Source organism: Mirounga angustirostris, unplaced genomic scaffold, assembly GCF_029215605.1.
Source record: "Mirounga angustirostris isolate CCGP_5_RB_7025 unplaced genomic scaffold, mMirAng1.0.hap1 SCAF_1, whole genome shotgun sequence".
In the NCBI taxonomy this organism is placed as follows: domain Eukaryota; kingdom Metazoa; phylum Chordata; class Mammalia; order Carnivora; family Phocidae; genus Mirounga; species Mirounga angustirostris.
Window position 1 is genome coordinate 211016704 of NW_026991709.1, and position 19106 is coordinate 211035809.

General features: G+C 56.5%; 2 protein-coding genes across 6 annotated transcripts in view; both read left to right on the forward strand.

Annotated features, from left to right (window-relative positions):
• The first annotated feature begins 698 nt into the window (after positions 1–698).
• GPR108 (G protein-coupled receptor 108) lies at positions 699–7454 on the forward strand. Of its 5 annotated transcripts, none has more exons than XM_045863184.2 (18): positions 699–1240; positions 1847–1966; positions 2801–2851; positions 3018–3100; positions 3789–3913; positions 4050–4111; positions 4221–4289; positions 4388–4492; positions 4694–4827; positions 4938–5013; positions 5488–5561; positions 5646–5763; positions 5856–5986; positions 6074–6117; positions 6337–6386; positions 6549–6632; positions 6762–6886; positions 7113–7454. In XM_045863184.2, the coding sequence occupies exons 1-18, from the start codon at positions 1025–1027 to the stop codon at positions 7183–7185; spliced, it is 1740 nt and encodes a 579-aa protein (XP_045719140.1). In that variant the 5' UTR covers positions 699–1024; the 3' UTR covers positions 7186–7454. The 5 variants fall into 5 exon arrangements, with proteins under 5 accessions (XP_045719140.1, XP_064428345.1, XP_054360967.1 ...); XM_064572275.1 differs by having other exon boundaries at positions 6253–6386; positions 7113–7330; XM_054504992.1 differs by lacking the exon at positions 2801–2851.
• Positions 7455–13164: 5710 nt separating this feature from the next.
• C3 (complement C3) overlaps positions 13165–19106 on the forward strand; it is a 37716-nt gene continuing 31774 nt past the window's right edge. Inside the window, exons 1-12 of the mRNA XM_045863187.3 lie at positions 13165–13307; positions 13701–13893; positions 14259–14421; positions 14520–14590; positions 16519–16613; positions 16701–16783; positions 16866–16956; positions 17228–17330; positions 17431–17557; positions 17982–18097; positions 18199–18345; positions 18765–18974. Of these exons, the coding sequence (XP_045719143.1) occupies positions 13237–13307; positions 13701–13893; positions 14259–14421; positions 14520–14590; positions 16519–16613; positions 16701–16783; positions 16866–16956; positions 17228–17330; positions 17431–17557; positions 17982–18097; positions 18199–18345; positions 18765–18974 (1470 nt within the window). The 5' untranslated portion in view covers positions 13165–13236. The remainder of the gene's footprint in view (positions 13308–13700; positions 13894–14258; positions 14422–14519; positions 14591–16518; positions 16614–16700; positions 16784–16865; positions 16957–17227; positions 17331–17430; positions 17558–17981; positions 18098–18198; positions 18346–18764; positions 18975–19106) is intronic.

Consider the following 19106-nt stretch of genomic DNA (forward strand, 5'->3'; position numbering starts at 1 on the left):
GCTAGAAAACCTCAAGTTGCAAAGTGAGCTGTGCTCCAGGGCTTGGGCAACCAGATGAGTCAGGGGCTCAGCATGGGTTCTGACCTCAGTGGCTTAGCCTGGTATTAAGAGTCTCAACACTGGCCTCAAACTCAAATTGGAATTTGGACTCGCTCCAGGTCGGCACCACATCTGGGATGAGATCTCAGACTGGGGTCGGAAGTTTAGCGGAGGGGTCAGCAAACCACTAGGAGGTCTTGGACTCAAACTAGGGTCCAGAGGTCAGGCCTAGTTTGGGGTCAGGGCTCAGTCCAGGTGGGGGGCTCAACCAGAGATTAAGGCCCAGGCTCAGCGTAGGTCGAGGGTCAGAAGGGAGTGGGGAAGTCTGGATTTCAGGCTGATGTCCGGGCTCAGTTGCAGGTAAGGACTCAGCCTGTGGGGTTGGTGTTCAGCCCGTCGACAAGTCCAGCCTGGGATCTTTGGGTGGGCTACTAGCTGCCTCACTCTAGGATAAAGCAGGCTCCGCCTAACGCTGGAATTCAGCCCGGGGTCATAGGCCATCCTAGGGTCAAGATTTAGCCTGGGGCTAGGTTTCGGCCTTTCGTGGATCAGGAAAATTAGACCAGGGCAGGCCTCAGCAGATGTGCGTGTTTACCAAAAGCCTGTGCTCTGGCTGGGAGCCACATCCCCAGGGTAAAAAGAGGAAGTCCGTCCTTGGGGATATTGGGAAATGTAGTTTATTGAATGCCCTGTAGCGCCGTCTGGTCTCACTGCATTCTGGGTAATGTAGTCCTGGACCGATCTTCAGTTGGGCGTGGGGGAAGGAATTCCGCTTCAAGGGCGGGATATCAGATCTATCAGAATTGGTTAGATGGACTGTTTATCAAATGACATCGGTACAGTCGTTCTAGTGATTGGTGAGAGTGGAGGCGGGTTAAGCAGTATCAGCAGCCCATTCGGAGCTGGTGATGTCCATTTGGTGTCGTGAGGGGGAGTGGTGCGGCTTTTCGAGGAAACGGTCGCTGATTGGCTGGAGGGGCTTGACATGCCCGAGGGTCGGCCCCCATCGTGCTGCGATTGGCTCACCCTTAGGCGGGTGGGTGCGTCAGAGGCGGTGTCTGGGGAGGTGGCGGCTCCAGAGATGGCAGTGAGCGAGAGGAGGGGGCTCGCCCGTCGGAGCCCCGCGGAGTGGGGGCTGCGGCTACTGCTGCTCCTGCTCTTGGGCGGCTGCTCGGGGCGCATCCACCGGCTGGCGCTGACGGTGAGTCCCGTCGCGCGGCGGAGCGGGGCGGGGAGCGCAGTTTCGCTTCCTAGGAAGCCCCTGGTGTGGAGTGGTCTCGTCCTACCTCCCCCTCTTCTTACGCGGGATGGAGCCGTCCGCCGCCCCCCGTTTCCAGGCCCCGAGTGGTCTCGTCCGAGGAGTCCCCCTCAGACCTCGCGTGGAGTTGCCTGCCCGACCACGCTAGGGTTGTGCCCGGCCCACCGGGGGTGGGACCTCACCTCCAGGGACTACCCACCCTCCTTAATCCTCTAAATTCTTGGGATCGCTCTGCGCTGGGGCCCTTGGCGCCTCCCAGGGGAGTCCCTGGGTTTTCTAGAATGGGGTCCTCTGGGCACTCACTGGGATCTTGGAATCTACAAACTGTCTGGGAGGTCGGGGCTCGGCACGCCAAGATAAATAAGTCTGCTCTTGGGGTGGTGCTCACCCCGTGCGGAGACTTCCAGGTGCCCCAGGCTTTCTCTTCCTGGACTCTCAGAACAGTGGCTGGAGGAGCTGGGGCTCCCTGTTCCTACCCCGCGCCAGAGCCGTGGGGCTGAGTTGGTGGGAAGAAGTCTGAGCTGCCTCTGCTTCCTTGGTCTCCGGCAGGGGGAGAAGCGAGCAGACATCCCCCTGAACAGCTTCGGCTTCTACGCCAATGGCTCCCTGGAGGTGGACCTGAGCCTCCTGCGACTGGGCCTCCAGGACACAGAAGAGAAGGCCCCGCTGGTGAGGGGCTTTGAGGACTTTGCTGGAGGAGGGCGAGGTGCACAAGTTTCCCAAACCCTCCTCCAGTCCCCAGTTCGTAGCTCCGCCTCTCATCCATGTGATCTTGGGCAAGTCCATTGGCCTTTCTGAGCCTCCGTTTCCTCATCTGTAACATGGGAATAATAAAATCTCGTGCAATATGTGCTGGGCCCTGAGCTGGGGTTGGTGGAGGAAGGGCACACCAATGCACAAGATATCCCCAGTTCCTGCAGTCAGAGTAAGTAGCTAGCATTTTTTTAATGCCCACTGAGTCCCAGGTACCTGGCAGAGCAGTTTCCATGGGTCTGTTCTCTCATAGCCACCTCTCAGGGATGCTGTGAAAACGTTACACCTGTAAACCCAGCTTTACAGGTGTTGACACAAGCTCAGAGGTATGTGGCTTGCTCAGAGTCACAGTGCCTAGATGCAAGTCCACACGTGCTGGATTCCACAGCTCAAGGCAGGAAGCCATCAACATTTTATCCATCTATCTATTTATTTGTATTTATTACATCAACATTTTAATTGAGTGAAAACAGGGTGGGCTAGGTCCAGAGGACCAGCGAGGGTCTCCCCTCCGCCCCCCACCCCGGAGAAGCGACATCGAAGTTGAGCTGCACGGGATGGTTAGGAGTTAAGAGTATGAGGGGGCAGGGGCAAGACAGGTTGTTGGAATTCCATGAGTGAATGTGGGACTTAGCACACAGTAAGGGTTCAGTCAATTTGAGGTCACATTTCTCTTGCTACTAAGAGAGGTGGCTTGGGGAGGTCCCTATGCAGTTCCTCATTTCTTCCCCTTTTCCTTCCACCTGCCAGGTGGGGTTCAGTCTGACTCGGGCTCGATCTGGCAGCATTCGATCCTACTCAGTGAGTGGAGGAGGAGGTGGGGGAGGGGGTGAGGAAGGCCCCCCCATTCTTTCACAGGGAGGGGAGCAAGAAGTGACCCTCCCTTGCAAGGTAGATGGGGAGGAGGCAGGGTGGGGCCAGGCTAGTGGGAGGTGATAACCAAGGCGCCCTCCTACCCACTCCCTAGACCCAGGACCCCCACGACTGTCCTCTACGGAAAAATAGTAGCAATCTCCTGGTTCTCTTCCTCATCAACACCAAGGATCTGCGGTAAGTTGGTGGACCAGAGGCTCTATCATTCATCTTTTCCTGGGTGTGATACCCCCATAAGCAAGCTATCAGGTGGAATGAGAAGCCAGCTGGAAAGAACCTCATGCTCTTAGGAGGAAAACCACTTGCTTTTTAATTTTGCCTTCCAGCCTTGTGACTATGGGAAGGAGAGAGCAAGGGGAGGGGGCCTAGGGAGTGTAGGGGTCTCAGGGCAGAATTCACAGACACAGAGGAGTGTTGTGAGAATTGATAGCCACCGTTCATACTTGTTGAACGCTTCCTATTTGGTGGGGAGCGTCCTGCGAGCTTTTACAGGTGTTAATTCATCGACTCTTTATACTGATATCATCCCTATTCTAAAGGAGGAAACTGAGGCCCAAGAACCAGAGTCCAACAATACTGTGTAGCCTGTCTGTAGATACATTTTCATGTTAAATAATGCACTTAAGTGGAATGAGTAAGTCAGTGTCAGGGGAAGGGACAGTCACAGCGCCCAGATGGGGCAGCCGTCTTGATGGCTGATGGCCAGTGCTGGAACTGTGTGATCACTGACTCAGCCTGACACCAGCCCTCAGAAAGGAGATCCTGAGGGCCCAAGGGACCATTGAGTTTCTCTGCACACGTTGTGTGCATGACCCAAGCCTTCAGCCTCCTGGCCTCACCCCTGAAGCCCCCACCCTTACCCCAGGGTCCAGGTGCGGAAGTATGGGGAACAGAAGAAGCTGTTCATCTCTCCTGGGCTCCTCCCTGAAGTGCCCTCCAAACCAGGGCCCCCGAAGCCAGAGCTCACAGTCACCCCTAAAGTGAACAGTGGTGAGTCAGGCTGGCTGTGTGAGCAGGGAGGGTGGATGGCCAGGGCTGCACGGATGCCCCCCTCCCCCCCCGGCGCCCAGCTTTCTGCTGTCCTTCTGTCCATCCATCCCTAAACTCATTCACTTGCCCCCTATAGGGACCACCACTGCGTTTGACAAGGCCAAGTCAAAACCCACAGTGTTTCAGGGGGACCAGCAGGTTCGAGGAAGCCAGGGCAGGAGGGAGGAAGGTCTGTTCCTCTTCGGGACGGGGGGCATATGGAGACCCAGGCCTGGGGCCAGCTGATGCAGGCACTCTGTTCCCTCAGGGCCTCAGTGGGAAGGACAAGGAACTGGTCCTGGGTCTCGGGCATCTCAACAATTCCTACAACTTCAGTGTGAGTATCTGTGAGTGCCCACGGCCCCACCTCCCCCCAGAGTGGGGATCCCCAGGCTGAAGCCCCCCCATCTCCCCCTGTCTGCCCCCACCACCCAGTTCCACGTGGTGATCGGCTCTCGGGCTGAGGAAGGCCAGTACAACCTCAACTTCCACAACTGCTACAACTCAAAGCCGGGCCAGGAGCAGCCGTTCGACATCACGGTGAGCAGAGGCGGGCTGGCTACACCACATCCTCCCTGGGGCCGTGCTGTGGGACGAAAGCTGATGTGCCCAGCTGGGAGGTGGGAAGACTGAGGCACAGAGAAGGGGAGCTTGAGAGTGGGAGGGAGAGATGCACCCTCACAGCTCTGCACGTCCAGAGCTAGCATGAAATCCCCACCACCCACCCTGCCCCCTCCCCAGGTCATGATCCGGGAGAAGAACCCCGAGGGCTTCCTGTCAGCAGCGGAAATCCCCCTCTTCAAGCTGTACATGGTCATGTCTGCCTGCTTCCTGGCCGCTGGCATCTTCTGGGTGTCTGTCCTCTGCAAGAACATGTAATGCCTTGGTCCCTGGGGGGTCCCCCCACCTCCCCTCGTCATCGCTCTCCCATCCCTGCCCCTGACCGATGCCCCCCACCCCCTTCTGTCCCTGACCCCCCTGCCAGGTACAACGTCTTCAAGATCCACTGGCTCATGGCAGTCCTGGCTTTCACCAAGAGCATCTCCCTCCTTTTCCACAGTGTGAGAGCCTTGGGCCAGGAGCAGAAGGGGGTGGGGCTGGGGTCTCTGGGTCCAGGAAGAAGCCCGTGGAGCCCACTCCCCAAATCTCTGCAGACCCTGGGCTTGGGAGTTCATGTGTCCCAACTGTCCCCATATCCAGCCATTTTTATCACCATGGCCCCCAACTGTCCACCCAACTCAGCTGTCTGCCTGTCCTGTCCATCTGTGACCCTCTGCCCTTCAGTCTGACTGTCCGTTGGCCCAGCTCCGACTCTCCTGCTGACTGATGGTCCCCTCCTCTGTCATGGCCACGACTGCCCATTTCTGGGCCCACCTGCCAACCTGATCGTAACTGTCGGTTCTGTCAACTTTGTGGCCACCATGCCCACAGTGACTGTCCCTGTTCCTGAACCACCACCATCCTCCCACTTGTACCACCGTCCACCCACACGTCCGCCTGTCTGTCTGACTGTCCATCTATCCATCCACCTCCAGATCAACTACTACTTCATCAACAGCCAGGGCCACCCCATCGAAGGCCTCGCTGTCATGCATTACATCACACACCTGTGAGTGCCCTTCTCTGTGGCAGGTGGGGGGCAGGCTGGGGAGGGCCGGGTACCACCCCCCCTCACCACCCACACCCTCCCCAGGCTGAAGGGCGCTCTCCTCTTCATCACCATCGCCTTGATCGGCTCTGGCTGGGCCTTCGTCAAGTACATCCTGTCAGACAAGGAGAAGAAGATCTTCGGGATCGTGATTCCACTGCAGGTACACCTGGGGCCCCGGGTGGGCAGGCACGCGTGCACCCTTGGGGGCACACCTACCCACCCCACACCGCCCCCTCCCCCCCCGCCCCGCAGGTCCTGGCCAATGTGGCCTACATTGTCATCGAGTCCCGTGAGGAAGGAGCCAGTGACTACGTGCTCTGGAAGGAGATCCTCTTCCTGGTGGATCTCATCTGCTGCGGCGCCATCCTCTTCCCTGTGGTCTGGTGAGGATCCCGCCCCCGCCCCCTGCCCCTTGCAGACGTGGCAGGAGGCTGTGCTGACAGCCGTCCGGGTCCCCTGTCCCGTTCCAGGTCCATCCGGCATCTCCAGGACGCATCTGGCACAGATGGAAAGGGTGAGGCCCTGGTCCCAGGACCTGCTGTGCCCCCGGCCCCTGTCCCACTTCCAGGCCCCTCTTTATGATCCCTGGATGTCCCTTCCCTCCCCACCGGCATCCCCTCCTCCCTGTCCTCTGAACGGGCCCCTCCAGACTTCCTGCCCCTTGGACACTGCCCAGAACGTCCCTCCTCCATACCTGTCCCCTTCCCCTCCGTCGTCTATGCAAACCTCTCAGTGGCAGTGAACCTGGCCAAGCTGAAGCTGTTTCGGCATTACTACATCATGGTAAGAGCCCTGTTCTCACTCAGGGAAGTACTTGGGGCTGTTTTGTTTTTGGTTTTTGCTGGGGGGGAGGGTACAACCAGCCCATTGGCGTACCCATTCTAATTCCTCCTTCTGCCATCACTCTGAGCCCCAACACTCGGCCCTCTCCCTGTGTCCTGTCAGGTCATCTGTTACGTCTACTTCACACGGATCATCGCCATCCTGCTGCGGGCGGCCATGCCCTTCCAGTGGCAATGGCTGTACCAGGTGAAGACTGAGACCATGGCAGGAGGGGGGGCCAGACAGTGCTGGGCGGTGGGGGACAGGTGGGTGGGCCAGACAGTGGCTGGGGGGGCGGGGGCTATCCCTGACACTCCCACTCGCCTTGCGCCCCAGCTCTTGGTGGAGGGCTCCACCCTGGCCTTCTTTGTGCTCACTGGCTACAAGTTCCAGCCGGCAGGCAACAACCCTTACCTGCAGCTGCCCCAGGAGGACGAGGAGGACACGCAGATGGAGCAAATGTGAGCCCCCCCGCTGCCACCCCAGCCCACAGGGGTGGGTGGGGGAGTGGGGAGTGTGGTGACTCTGGAGGCAGAGTGGGCAGGGCCAGGGTTCTGGGGATGGAGTGGGTGGGGCATGGGGGGAGCAGGTGGGCAAGCAGCTCTAGGGGTGGATTTGACGGGCACCGGGCAGGCGGGGCCTCGTGCCCCTCAACTCCTGGACTACCTCTTTGCTGTTTGCCTCTAGAATGACCGATTCTGGGTTCCAGGAAGGCCTGTCCAAACTCAACAAAACAGCCAGCGGGCGGGAGCTTTTGTGATCATCCCGTGTCTGGAACCGTCCTCCTTCCCCCACCTCCCGCCTCCGCCCTCCACACACACTCCTCACTCTCCAGCTCCTCTCCCAAAGCATGTGTGGCAGGGGGAGGAGGGCGCTGGGGTACATGCAGCACCCAGCTCTCTGGGACCTGAGGTCCAGGAGCCCATTCAGAAGAGGGCCCCCTTCTCCCCAAGCATTGGGCAGCCCTGTCCCTGCCCCAGAGCCACCCACCTCTTGCAGCTGTGCAATATGATCTGTTTTGCTACCCTGGTTTCTTGCCTTTCTGCGTGTTGAGGTCTAACACTGAGGTTGTGTTTACAATTTAGAGACCTGTATTCCTTGTGGAGGGAGGGTTGCAGTATCCATTGCTCTACATAGTAAATATCAGTTGAGCATCTGCTCTGTGCCGGGCCCCATGCCGGATACTGAGGACAGAGCAGTGGCCCGGACCCACTTAAGGGGCTTACGGTTGGGGGTGGAGGCCAGTCAGGGAGAGGGCTGAGTCACCAGACAGTTCCATCACAGGGTCTTGACCCAGCCTGGGAAGTCAGGGAAAGGTGAATGGAGAAGTAGGGGAAAGGGCAGCAGCCCCACAAGAGCTCACACGGAAAACTAGAAGTAACCGTCGCTAACACATAGTGATCGCTCTATGCCGCACCCTCTTCCAAGGCTTCTGTTGATCCTAATTCCTATCAGAAAGCCTGTGAGACACAGAGAGGCTAAGTCACTTGCCCAGGGTCACACAGCTGACAAACTGGGAGACTCAGGACCCAAAACAACAGGGGTCTGGTTTCAGAGCTGCACTTTCCCACCAATGGCACTGCCCCCCTGTGCCCAGACTCCCTGCGACCAAACCTTTTGAGCTCGCCCCCTTTGTCATGTGAGCCTGGATAAGTGGTTTCACCTGTTTCCCAACCTGTAAAATGGGTGTCCCACGGGGTCGCCCCGGATAATGCTGCGCACTCACCTTTCGTGAATTGCCCTGAACTTTGAGGAATGACCTCAGATTAGGGATGCACCTGTGCACAGACAGGGGCAGGCAGCTCCAGAGATAGGGCTCTCCCCCCGTCCCACGGCACCCTTCAGCTAGAGGGCCTAGAGCCCCTTTCGGAGCTCTGGGAGACACTTCTTGGGAAGGGGGCGGTTGGGGTCCCAGGCCGGGGACAACAGGTAGAGAATTGGGCTGAGGTCAGGCTTCTTGCAAACGGAAGCAAGTATAACGGGCCCAATGCATAAATAGCCCAGCCAGACAAGGAAGTGGGGAGGCACTGCAGACTGAGGAAGTTAGGTGAAGCCAGAGGAGCCCAGAATAGCCAGCGAGTCCCACTGCAGGGCTGGCTGGAGCTGGGAAGGGGTAGAAGCCTAAAGATGCAGACACGGTTGGACTCAATGCCAGTGCCTGCAGGAGCCAAGGAAAAGTTTAAAGCAGGGAAGGACATGGCCGTACAGGGTCGATGTCTTACTCCCTGTGCATGCAGGGCTGGGCAGGGCCATGGCTCCCCAAAGATGTCCAGTCCCTGGAGCCTGCGAATGTTGCAGTATGTGACAAAAGGCACTTTGCAGCTGTGATTTAGTGAAAGACCCTGAGATAGCAGGAGATCCTGGATTGCCCAGTGTCAGCACAAGGATCCTCGCAAGAGGTCCATCAGAGAAGGAGAGTGACAAGGAAACTGGTCGGGGCGGGGGGTGGGGGTGGTGAGCTGTGGGGCTGGAGGGAGGGGCCGCGAGCCACGGAGTGGAGTGGCCACCAGAAGCGGAAGAGGCTAGAAGAGGTTTCCTGCCCTGGAGCCTCCCCACGGAAATGAAGGAATGCAGCCCTGCCCACACCTTGATTGCAGACATCTGCCCTCCAGATGTGTAAGACAATAAACAGGTGTTATTTTAAGCCATCCAGTTTGTGGTCATTTGTTACAGCAGCCTTCAGAAACTCCTCCAGTTTAGGAGCGTGAACTCTGGAGCCCAGCTCTTGCCAGCTAGAGGATCTTGGGCAAGTGGCCAAAGCCCTCAGTTTCTTGGTCTGTAAAATAGGGATGTGGAATAAACAAGGTTGGTGAGATAAGGTGCTGCGTCCGAGTCTCACGGAGCCCTTCGCCTCGTTCGTGTGTATTCCTGTTTTCCACATCATAATTCTGTAGGATTGCAAAGTTGTGTTTTTAGAAAAAGCCCAGTTGCTGTAGAGTAGGTGGGCTGGAAGCAGTGAGCCTACAGCGGGGAGGCCACGGACCACAAGGGTGGAGAGAATGGGCAGACTGGGACAGAGAATGCAGGGGACAGGGAGGAAGGGGGGGGGACCCTGGCCTGGAGGCCTGGCGGGACTGTCACGGAAATAAGGCACGAAGGTGGAGGAGCAGGTGTTGGGAAAGATAAAAACGCAGTCCAGGTGTGTTGAGCATTCACTATGTGTGGGGCACCAGGCCGAGCGTTCTGCTTGCTGATGCTACCAGCTTGTCACCCCAAGACTCAGAGGGAAGTTCCGTGGCTGTGGGACTGTCCAGTTTACAGATTAGGAACTGAGCCTAGGAGGCCAAAACCTCTGCCCCTGCATCCTTCAAGGTGGGGGCCCTGGTGCCCCGGCCTCTTCCGGGTGTGAGTGGGAGGGTGCAGGGTGGGGGTTGGGGGGAAGGAGCCAAGGGGCAGATGAGACTCAACCAGGCCAAGTTTATCTTCGAGTTAATGAGTAATAAGTAGTGAGAAGGGGAAGCTCAGGTTGCATGGTGGGGGGAGGGAAATTCTCAGAAAGCAGTGTAGCAAGGACCCCATTCTGGAAGTGGGGGGCCAGGAGGGAGAGTGGTCCCTGATGCTCCCAGGCCTGGCACTGCCTCTGAAGGGTGTGTGTGTGTGTGAGGGTGCAGTGGGGAAGTAACTGCACTCAAGCAGGCGTGGGGTGGAGGGGGGCACCTCCCCCCACCCAGAAATCATCCCCACTTCCTTCCCCTTCTTCTCTCCTTGCCCTTCCAGCTAGGGTGGCAAGACAAAATACAGGACATCCAGTTCAATTTGAATTGCAGCTAAACAGCAAATACTTTGTTAGGGTTAAATATGTCCCAGATACCCCACTCAGCTCAGGCAACCTGGTTCTCCCTCCCTCCATATCTGGAATGCTGGGCAGGGTGCACCAGCTAACTGGAAGTCCCATCCCACTCTCCCCAGTCTCCTCCTCTCTCTCCCCTGCTGGCTTATCTTGCCTGCCATCCCTCTCCCACACTTCCGGGCACCAATGCACACCCCCAGGAAGAAGCCTCAAAGAATTCTTTCCTTCCTAGCAGGCCCTGCTCTGCATTTGCCTTCGTCCCTCTGGTCACTTCCTAGAGATCAGGGACAGGATCGTTCCCAGACTTCCACCACCATGAGCATAAAGTTTGTAAGCCCAGGGTTCCGAAGCATCTCAGCACCTTTCATTGACAAAACAGCAGGAACTGGGGCGCCTGGGTGGCTCAGTCGTTAAGCGTCTGCCTTCGGCTCAGGTCAGGATCCTAGGGTCCTGGGATCGAGCCCCACATCGGGCTCCCTGCTCAGCGGGAAGCCTGCTTCTCCCTCTCCCACTCCCCCTGCTTGTGTTCCCTCTCTCGCTGTGTCTCTCTCTGTCAAATAAATAAATAAAATCTTAAAAAAAAAAAACACAAACAGCAGGAACTATCATTGATCCCATCGTTGAGCAGGATTAACTGAGGCTCTGAGAAAGAAGACACCGAGGCTCACAGGGAGGCGGAGGCCAGCAGCAACACCTGCCCAAGATGGTCAAGCCACAGAGCCCGAATGTTTAAGGCTATGATGAATCCAGGAAATAGGGTGGGTTTGGGGGGTGGGGAGGGGAAGAGAGGGAGTAATGGGGGGTTGGGAGATCCTAGCAGGTTCCCCTCTACCCCCCCTCCCCTGTTTCAGAAGTCTACTCTCAATTCTGGACAGTTGGCAGGCATTTGCACTCTTCCCCTTTCTTCCAAAGAAGGGGTGTCGCAATCAAAGCAGACAGGGGCCAAGTTTGCTCTGTTTCTGCCCGCCTCCCCCGACTCCAGGCATGCCAGCATGGCCAGGAAAGGAGCGTGGTTTACAGGAAATCCTCACTGAGTTCCCCATTAACCCCTTCCTTGGGACTTTGGAAACCAGTCCTTCAGAGATCAGGATCCCCCCATCAGTTGCCTCCTGTGCCCTGGACTTCACACACCCCTTCCCCCAGATGCACAGCCTTGCTGGGAATCCAACAGATGCACGTCAAAATGATACTGAGGCAAGAATGCAAAGCTTTGCCAACAGGCTGTCATGGCGAGGCAGTGGGGAAATCAGCAATTTCCTGCAGGGTCAGCAAGTATGTAAATCAATACAGTTATGGAGGGAAAGACAGCAAAATCTAGCGAGATTATTCACGCTAGCCCTTACGCTCTAGCCTGATCCATAGGATCCATATGAGTCACCTTTGATACAGGGTTACATCCTTTCATGGCAATAACAACCCTGTGAAGTGAGTGCTATTTATAACCTCACTTTACATGGGGCAACTGAGGCTCAGAGTGGTTATTAGTCAGGTGCCCAAAGTTTACCACTAATAAGTGTCGGAACTGGAAAGTGATGCAGGCTCAAGATTACTTACTGGAGACAACATGGCTTGTAACCATGGAAGTCTGTCCACGGGGAAGAGGCCAGTTACTTTCGTACAATGCAAGGTGAGGCAGTTGCCTCTAAGAGCAAGGAGGCTCTTTAGGCACTGGTATTAAACAATCTCTAAGGGATATTGTTTAGGAAAAAGCAAGGTGTAACCCAGGCAGGGAAACCAGGAAGAACAGCACGTAGAGAACCCTGATCACTTGTTTTTAAAACTCGTGAACATGTATAAATGCATGAGATATCTCTGGAAGGAAACCTGAAATTTGGTTGCACTGTGACATCCGAAACCTGAAAGTTTGCCAACAGGAATAGAAGGAAAGTTACCTTTTCCTTGTACACCTCCTTGCACCTTTTAGCTGTTGAACCATATGAATATATTAGGTATTCATACCAAAAAAACTAAATGCAATTCATAATAATAGTAATAATAACAATATCTTAAGAGAATGTTGATGTAAGACAGAAAAAAAGCTAGCAATGGGGAATTTGCTCGATGACGACTTTTTTTTTTTAAGATTTTATTTATTTATTTGAGAGAGAGAGAATGAGAGACAGAGAGCACGAGAGGGAAGAGGGTCAGAGGGAGAAGCAGACCCCTGCTGAGCAGGGAGCCCGATGCGGGACTCGATCCCGGAACTCCAGGATCATGACCTGAGCCGAAGGCAGTCGCTTAACCAACTGAGCCACCCAGGCGCCCCACGACTTTTTTTTTTTTAATCATCATAGTCATTCAGACCATGTTGGTCACCTGACAAGGGTAGGTGAAGGGAAGTACAGGCTCCCCTTGCCCTAAAAAACATGCTCACCTGCATAGCGAACTTCTACACATACTTCAAAGCCCAGCTGAAATATCCCCCTCTCAGAAATCCTCCCTGACCCTCCAAGCAGCAGGGTTCTTCTCCACTGAGAAGACAATCCATGGGGCCCGGAGCCTCGGTGCTGGACTCTGTCCCCCAGCCTGACCCCAGCATGGATGAAGGACTCTTGCTACCAGAATAGAGACGGACTCGTAGGAAGGGTTTGGTTAATAAATGCACGGCCCAAAGTGGACTGGGGGTCAGGCCCAGATACCTGGGGTGGGGGGCTCTCTGGCCCTCAGTGTTCCTCCAGCACAGAGTAGGTGCAACAGGGAAAGGTTCACCAGCTGGCCTTGACCCTGAGGGAGGCCATGGCAAAGGGAAGGTGTGTTCACGTTGCAGGAGGACATGCCCTTGGGTTAGTTACCTCAGGACACGCTGGCCCCAGGGACTGAAGAACTTAGGAAATAGTATTGAGAAATCTGGGGCAGCTCCAGGGAGGGGAAGGCCACCGGAGCCGTGGGCTGGGCTGAGGTGGACGGGGGGGCGGGAGGCAGGAGCTGGATAAAAGGCAGCCTCCAACAGCCTCCGCTCATTCCCTCCCAATCCTCTCCCTCCATCCTTCAGTCCCGCGGTCCCTCCACTGCCCCTGCACCATGGGGCCTGCCTCAGGCCCCAGCCTGCTGCTGCTGCTGGCCAACCTCCCCCTGCTGCTGGGGGAGCCCCTGTGAGTGATCCCGACCCCTTCCCCAACACGGTTGCTTCTGAGGTTGGAGTGGGTGTTTGCGGGGTCAGGTCTCAGGAGAATTCAGGATGCATTTGGGTGCCTGTGGAGGTAGGGGCCAGTGGGTTGGGCTGTTAATGAATTCGGGCTGCCTGTGAGTTCAAGAGTTCATGAGTTGGGTGTTTGTGGAATTCAGGGTTGTGATGGGGGGGTGTTTCTCCAACCAGGGGTCTGCGGGTCTAGGGTGCATGGGGTGTACTGTTCAGTGATTCTGCCGCGGTAGTGAAGGCCTCGAGATCTGACCGCATGGGGATTTGGGATTTTCCCGACGTGTGGGTGAGGGTTGGGATGCCGGGTCCCTAGAACAGCATCCCCTGCCCCCACCTGCTCCTGCAGGTTCTCCATGATCACCCCCAACATCCTGCGGCTGGGGAACGAGGAGACCGTGGTGCTGGAGGCCCACGACCTGAAGCAGAATGTTGAAGTCATGGTCACCGTCCACGACTTCCCAGCCAAGAAGCAAGTGCTGTCCAACGAGAAAACAGATCTGACCAGCGCCAACGACTACATGAGCACCGTCACCATCAGGGTGGGTGCACCTGCTGATGTCCCAGCCCTCTCTGAGCCCCTCCCACGTCAGAGCCCGCCCCTCTCTGAGACTCCTCCTTCAACTAGCCCCTCCTATCCTGAGCCCCTCCCCACTGTGAGGTCCTCTGAGCCCCCTGTCTGATTCCCCCTTCTTATCCCCCTCTCTGACCCCTACCGCCTCTCTAGCCCTTGGTCCCTCTCCGAGTAGCCATCCTCTCCCAACCTGGGCACACCAGGGAGACCAGGAGTGCTGGGCAGGTGCTATTGGTAGGAGGGGCCGGTGTGGGCCCCACTGAAGGCCTGGGGGCCGGATGTGGGCAAGGGGCCCAGAAGGAGACCCCTAATGATCCTCTGGTCCACCCCTAGATCCCGACCGACAAGGAGTTAATATCAGAGAGGGGAAACAGATTCGTGACTATCCAGGCGGACTTTGGGGCCACCGTGGTGGAGAAGGTGGTGCTGATCAGCCCTCAGAGCGGGTACCTCTTCATCCAGACAGACAAGACCATCTACACCCCAGGATCCACAGGTAAGGGGCTGGGCAGCGGCTGGAGAGGGCCAGGGGCCGGGCTGCAGGGAGGGGCAGGGCCTCACCCACCGTCCCCTTTCTCTCCCACCACCTCCCAGTCCTCTATCGGATCTTCACCTTGGACCACAGCCTGCTGCCCGTGGGTCGGAGTGTTATCGTCGTCATCCAGGTACCAGCCAGCCAGGGCCCCAGATACGCCCAGAGCGGAGACTCGGGGAGAGACAAAGAGATAGAGAGAGACAGAGAAACAGACTCCAGAAAAGGCATACCTGAAGAGACCTAAAGGCAAAGAGATGTGTAGAGCCACAAACACAGAAAGAGTCCTGGAAACAGGGAAGAGATACAAGGGATACCATGTGGATTCTGGCTCCAGATAAATCTCTGATTACTGCGTCACTCCAGAAAGGTCACTTCACCTTCCTGGGCCTCAGTTTTCTCATCTGAAGTTTGGGGTGACGGATAAAACCTAGGTAGTTCATTCCGCCTCCTGCAGCCAGAGGGCGCCCGCGAGCACCCAACTCAGGTCCTGTCCTCCTCTGCCCAGAGCGCTCCAGGTGTTCCCACCTCCCTGGCCTAAAAGCCTAAGTCCTCCTGTGGTCCCCAAGACCCAGCACGACCTGCCCTGTCCCCTCTCTGTCCTCCCCTCCTCTCTCTCTTCCCCTTACTCACTCGGCTTCAGCCACATGGGCCTCCTTGCTGTAGCTCCCACTGCCATGCAGGACCTGCCCCAGGACCTTTGCACACGTTGTTCCCCTGTACCCAGAAAACCCTCTTCCTCCAAATACCCACACTGCTTGCCCCCCTCACGTCCTTCAAGTCTTTGCTCAAATGTCACCAATGTCCCAATTTTATAGAGAAGCCTCCCTGAGCTTCCTATAAAATTGCCACCCCCTCCCCCTCAATGTACACACACCACAATCTTTTCCCTTCTTGTCATCTCCTCTTGGCATCCTAACAGTTGGGTTTATTCATTTGCTAATTGCCCCCTCCCCCACCTCCACAGAACCTAAATTCCACATGGGAAGGGATTTTTTTTTTTTAAAGATTTATTTATTTGAGAGAGCGAGAATGAGAGAGAGAGAGAGTACATGACGTGGGGGGGGGGGGGGTTAGAGGGAGAAGCAGGCTCCTTGCTGAGCAGGGAGCCCGATGCGGGACTCGATCCAGGGACTCCAGGATCATGACCTGAGCTGAAGGCAGTCGCTTAACCAACTGAGCCACCCAGGCGCCCCTGGGAAGGGATTTTTATCTGTTCGCTCAGGGCCTTATCTCCTGAACCCAGAAAGTGCTTGGCATATAGGGAGAAGGGAGGAAGGGGGGAGGGAAAATGGAAGGAGGAAGTGAAGGAGGGAGGGAAGAGGTGGGTCTTTCTCAGAGAATCATCATGAGCATTTCTTGAAATCATGCAAAGGTAACAGGGACCAGGTTCTGACAGCCGTGAGCTGATTTTGGGGGTCAGTGGAATTTGTGGGGACCGGCCAACACACACGTCTAATGGCACAACCTTGGCCCAATTCCAGTCGAATGTCGCCTCGTACCAACAGGAATCCGTTATCCACAATTATCCCAATCTCCAAGAGGAGCCAGAAAGCCAGATGTTTACATGATGTCTCCTGACGTTTCATTATTGGCAACAAATGAAATAATGTGGATTTGGTCGAACCACATGTAATTGCTATCCTTGTAGGTCAAAGAGTCGAACATAGGCAATCCTTTGTGGCTCAGCACCCACAAAATGCTTACCACAGAGTCCTGCCCAAAGTAGGTGGTAAATGCTCGTTATTGTTAGTATTCAGACAGACACTGATGATAGTGAGCTCCGGCTTACATTAACCAGGTCCCAAGCCAATGAAGTAGGAGCTCTATTTATCCCTTTTTCTAGATGGGCACATTGAGCACAGAGAGGTTAAGGAACTTGCCCAAGGTCACACAGCTCATAAATGGCAAAGCGGAGATTTGAATCCAGGCCGACTGACCCAAGTCCACGTTCAAAACCAGTAGTCGTGACACACAAGAGTGGCCAGACACAGAGAGGGAGAGGAGAACCTAGGGGTTAAGCCTGATCTCTAAAGAGACACACTCTCCCTGTCTCCACAGACCCCCGACGGTGTTCCCATCAAGCAGGACTCCCTGTCTTCTCAAAACCAGGTTGGCATCTTGTCCCAGTCTTGGAACATCCCGGAGCTGGTCAAGTATGTCAGGCCCTCCTGGAGGCGGTTCCCTATCCCAAGGGAGGGCGTGGGGGCATGTGGGGCTCACTCGCCTGCCTTCCCCCACAGCATGGGGCAGTGGAAAATCGAGGTCCACTACGAAGATGCCCCGCAGCAGGTCTTCTCCGCTGAGTTCGAGGTGAAGGAATATGGTAAGAGGAGGGAGTCTGGGTGGGGGCCCCCGTGGCGCCAGGCTCCAGTGCTGGTGCCCTACTGGTGTGTCTCTTCCCCCAGTGCTGCCCAGTTTTGAGGTCCAACTGGAGCCTGAAGAGAAATTCTACTATATCGATGACCCAGAGGGCCTGGAGGTCACCATCACAGCCAGGTGAGGGGCTGGGAATGGGGCCAGGTGGTAGGATAGGTGAGGAAGGCAGGTGAGGGGGCAGGTGAGGGCCAGATGAGGATCAGGTGAGCAGCCAGGGGTGGAGCCGGGTGAGGGCCAGGTGAGGGGCTGGGTGAGGGACCAGATATGGACCAGGTAAGAACCAGGTGAGAACCAAGTGAGGGACCAGGGGCTCTGCGGGAGGAGTGAGTGGATGTTTGGAGGGAGGTGTGCCTTTCAGGAGAGGAGCACCTGAGACTCTCTTGCCTCTCAGGTTCTTGTATGGGAAGAATGTGGATGGAACAGCCTTCGTCATCTTTGGGATCCAGGATGGTGACCACAGGATTTCGCTGGCCCAGTCCCTCACCCGTGTTACGGTGCTCTGCCCCTCTGAGCCTCCTCCACTCTGAACTTCCGCCCTCCCCTACCCTCACCCCTCACTCCTCCCCCTTTCTGAGTCTCCTTTCCTCTTCCCAGATAGAAGATGGCACTGGGGAGGCCAAGCTGAGCCGAAAGGTCCTGCTGGACGGGGTGCACCCCTCCCAAGCAAATGCCTTGGTGGGGAAGTCCTTGTACGTGTCAGTCACCGTTGTCTTGCACTCAGGTGAGACCTGGTCTGAGCACAGAGGCCCAGCTGAGGGGGGAGGCCCAGTCTGAGGGCAGAGGCCCAGAATGAGGGTGGAATCCAGTCTGAGAAGGGAGAGGAGAGGCCAAGTCTAAGAGAGGAGATCCAGATGAAAGTGATATCCAGCTTGACAAGGGAGGCCCAGTCTCAGTGGGGAGGCCCAGAATGAAGGTGGGATCCAGTCTGACAGAGGAGGCCCAGTCGGGGTGGGGGGGGAGGCCCAGTATGAAGGTGGGATCCAGTCTGACAGAGGAGGCCCAGGCTGAGGAGGGAGACCCAGAATGAAGGTGGGATCCAGTCGGACAGAGGAGGCCCAGTCGGGGTGGCGGGAGACCTGGTATGAAGGTGGGGTCCAGTCTGGAGGGGTGGCCCAGGAACATGCCCTCATGGCTGGCCCCCTCAGGCAGTGACATGGTGGAGGCGGAGTACAGCGGGATCCCCATCGTGACCTCCCCCTACCAGATCCACTTCACCAAGACACCCAAGTACTTCAAACCAGCCATGCCCTTTGACCTCATGGTGAGACCCAGGGTGGTCCTGCAATCCCCCATCTTGCTCTGGAGCACTGGCTACGTCTCTGGGTCCATCTACACCCCCTCCACCTGCCCCTGCACCCACAGGTGTTCGTGACAAACCCTGACGGCTCCCCAGCCCGCCACATCCCCGTGGAGATCACAGGCACCAAAGCACAAGCCTTAACCCAGGAAGATGGTGTGGCCAAGCTGACCATGAACACACCCAAGCACCCGCAGCCGCTGCTCATCACCGTGAGTCCTCACCCACCTGGGGCCCCATTCCAGAGAGCCAGGGAACTGTATTTACACAGAGGGACCCTGCCCGCTGCCCACAGCCATCCTGCCACCTGCAGAGTGGGGCCCTTTTATTTGCATAAAGGGATCATGTCACTCATATAGAGATATTTTCATTCACACAGAGATGTTTTCATTTGCAGAGAGTTCTCGTCTGCACTAGGGGTCCTTCTGGCTGCTTAGCTATCTTAGAAGGATCATTGTGATTATATTCAACCCACCTAGATAATCCAAAACAATCTCCCATCCTCTGATCCTTAATTTAATTCCATTTGCAAAGTCCCTCTTGCCACAGAAGATACCATATTCACAGGTCCCAGGAATTAGGACAAGGACATCTTTGGGGGGCCAGCATTCATCCCTCTTTCCTTGCGCAGGTAAGCACGAAGAAGGATGGTATCCCACAGTCTCGACAGGCCACCAGGAATATGGAGGCCCAACCCTACACCGCCATGGGCGACGTCAAAAACTACCTGCATCTCTCCGTGCCTCGCTTGGAGCTCAAGCCAGGGGAAACCCTCAATGTCAATTTCCACCTGCGAGCAGACCCCAACCAGGAGCGGACCATCACCTACTACACCTACTTGGTCTGTGGCTTCCTAAGATCCCAGGCACCCCCCCACCCCCCCCCACAACCCCCCCCCCCAACAAGCTGCTTCTCCAGCACTCCCAAGCCCAGGTCGCCCCACTCCCTCCCACCTTGCTGATCCTATACCAAC

Coding starts and splice junctions, on each gene's coding strand:
- GPR108 (XM_064572275.1), top strand. CDS start 1,025: ATGCCCGAGGGTCGGCCCCCATCGTGCTGCGATTGGCTCACCCTTAGG. Junction 4,112..4,220: donor TGTTTCAGGGGGACCAGCAG/GTTCGAGGAAGC, acceptor CTGTTCCCTCAG/GGCCTCAGTGGGAAGGACAA. Junction 6,118..6,252: donor ATCTGGCACAGATGGAAAGG/GTGAGGCCCTGG, acceptor GGGCCCCTCCAG/ACTTCCTGCCCCTTGGACAC.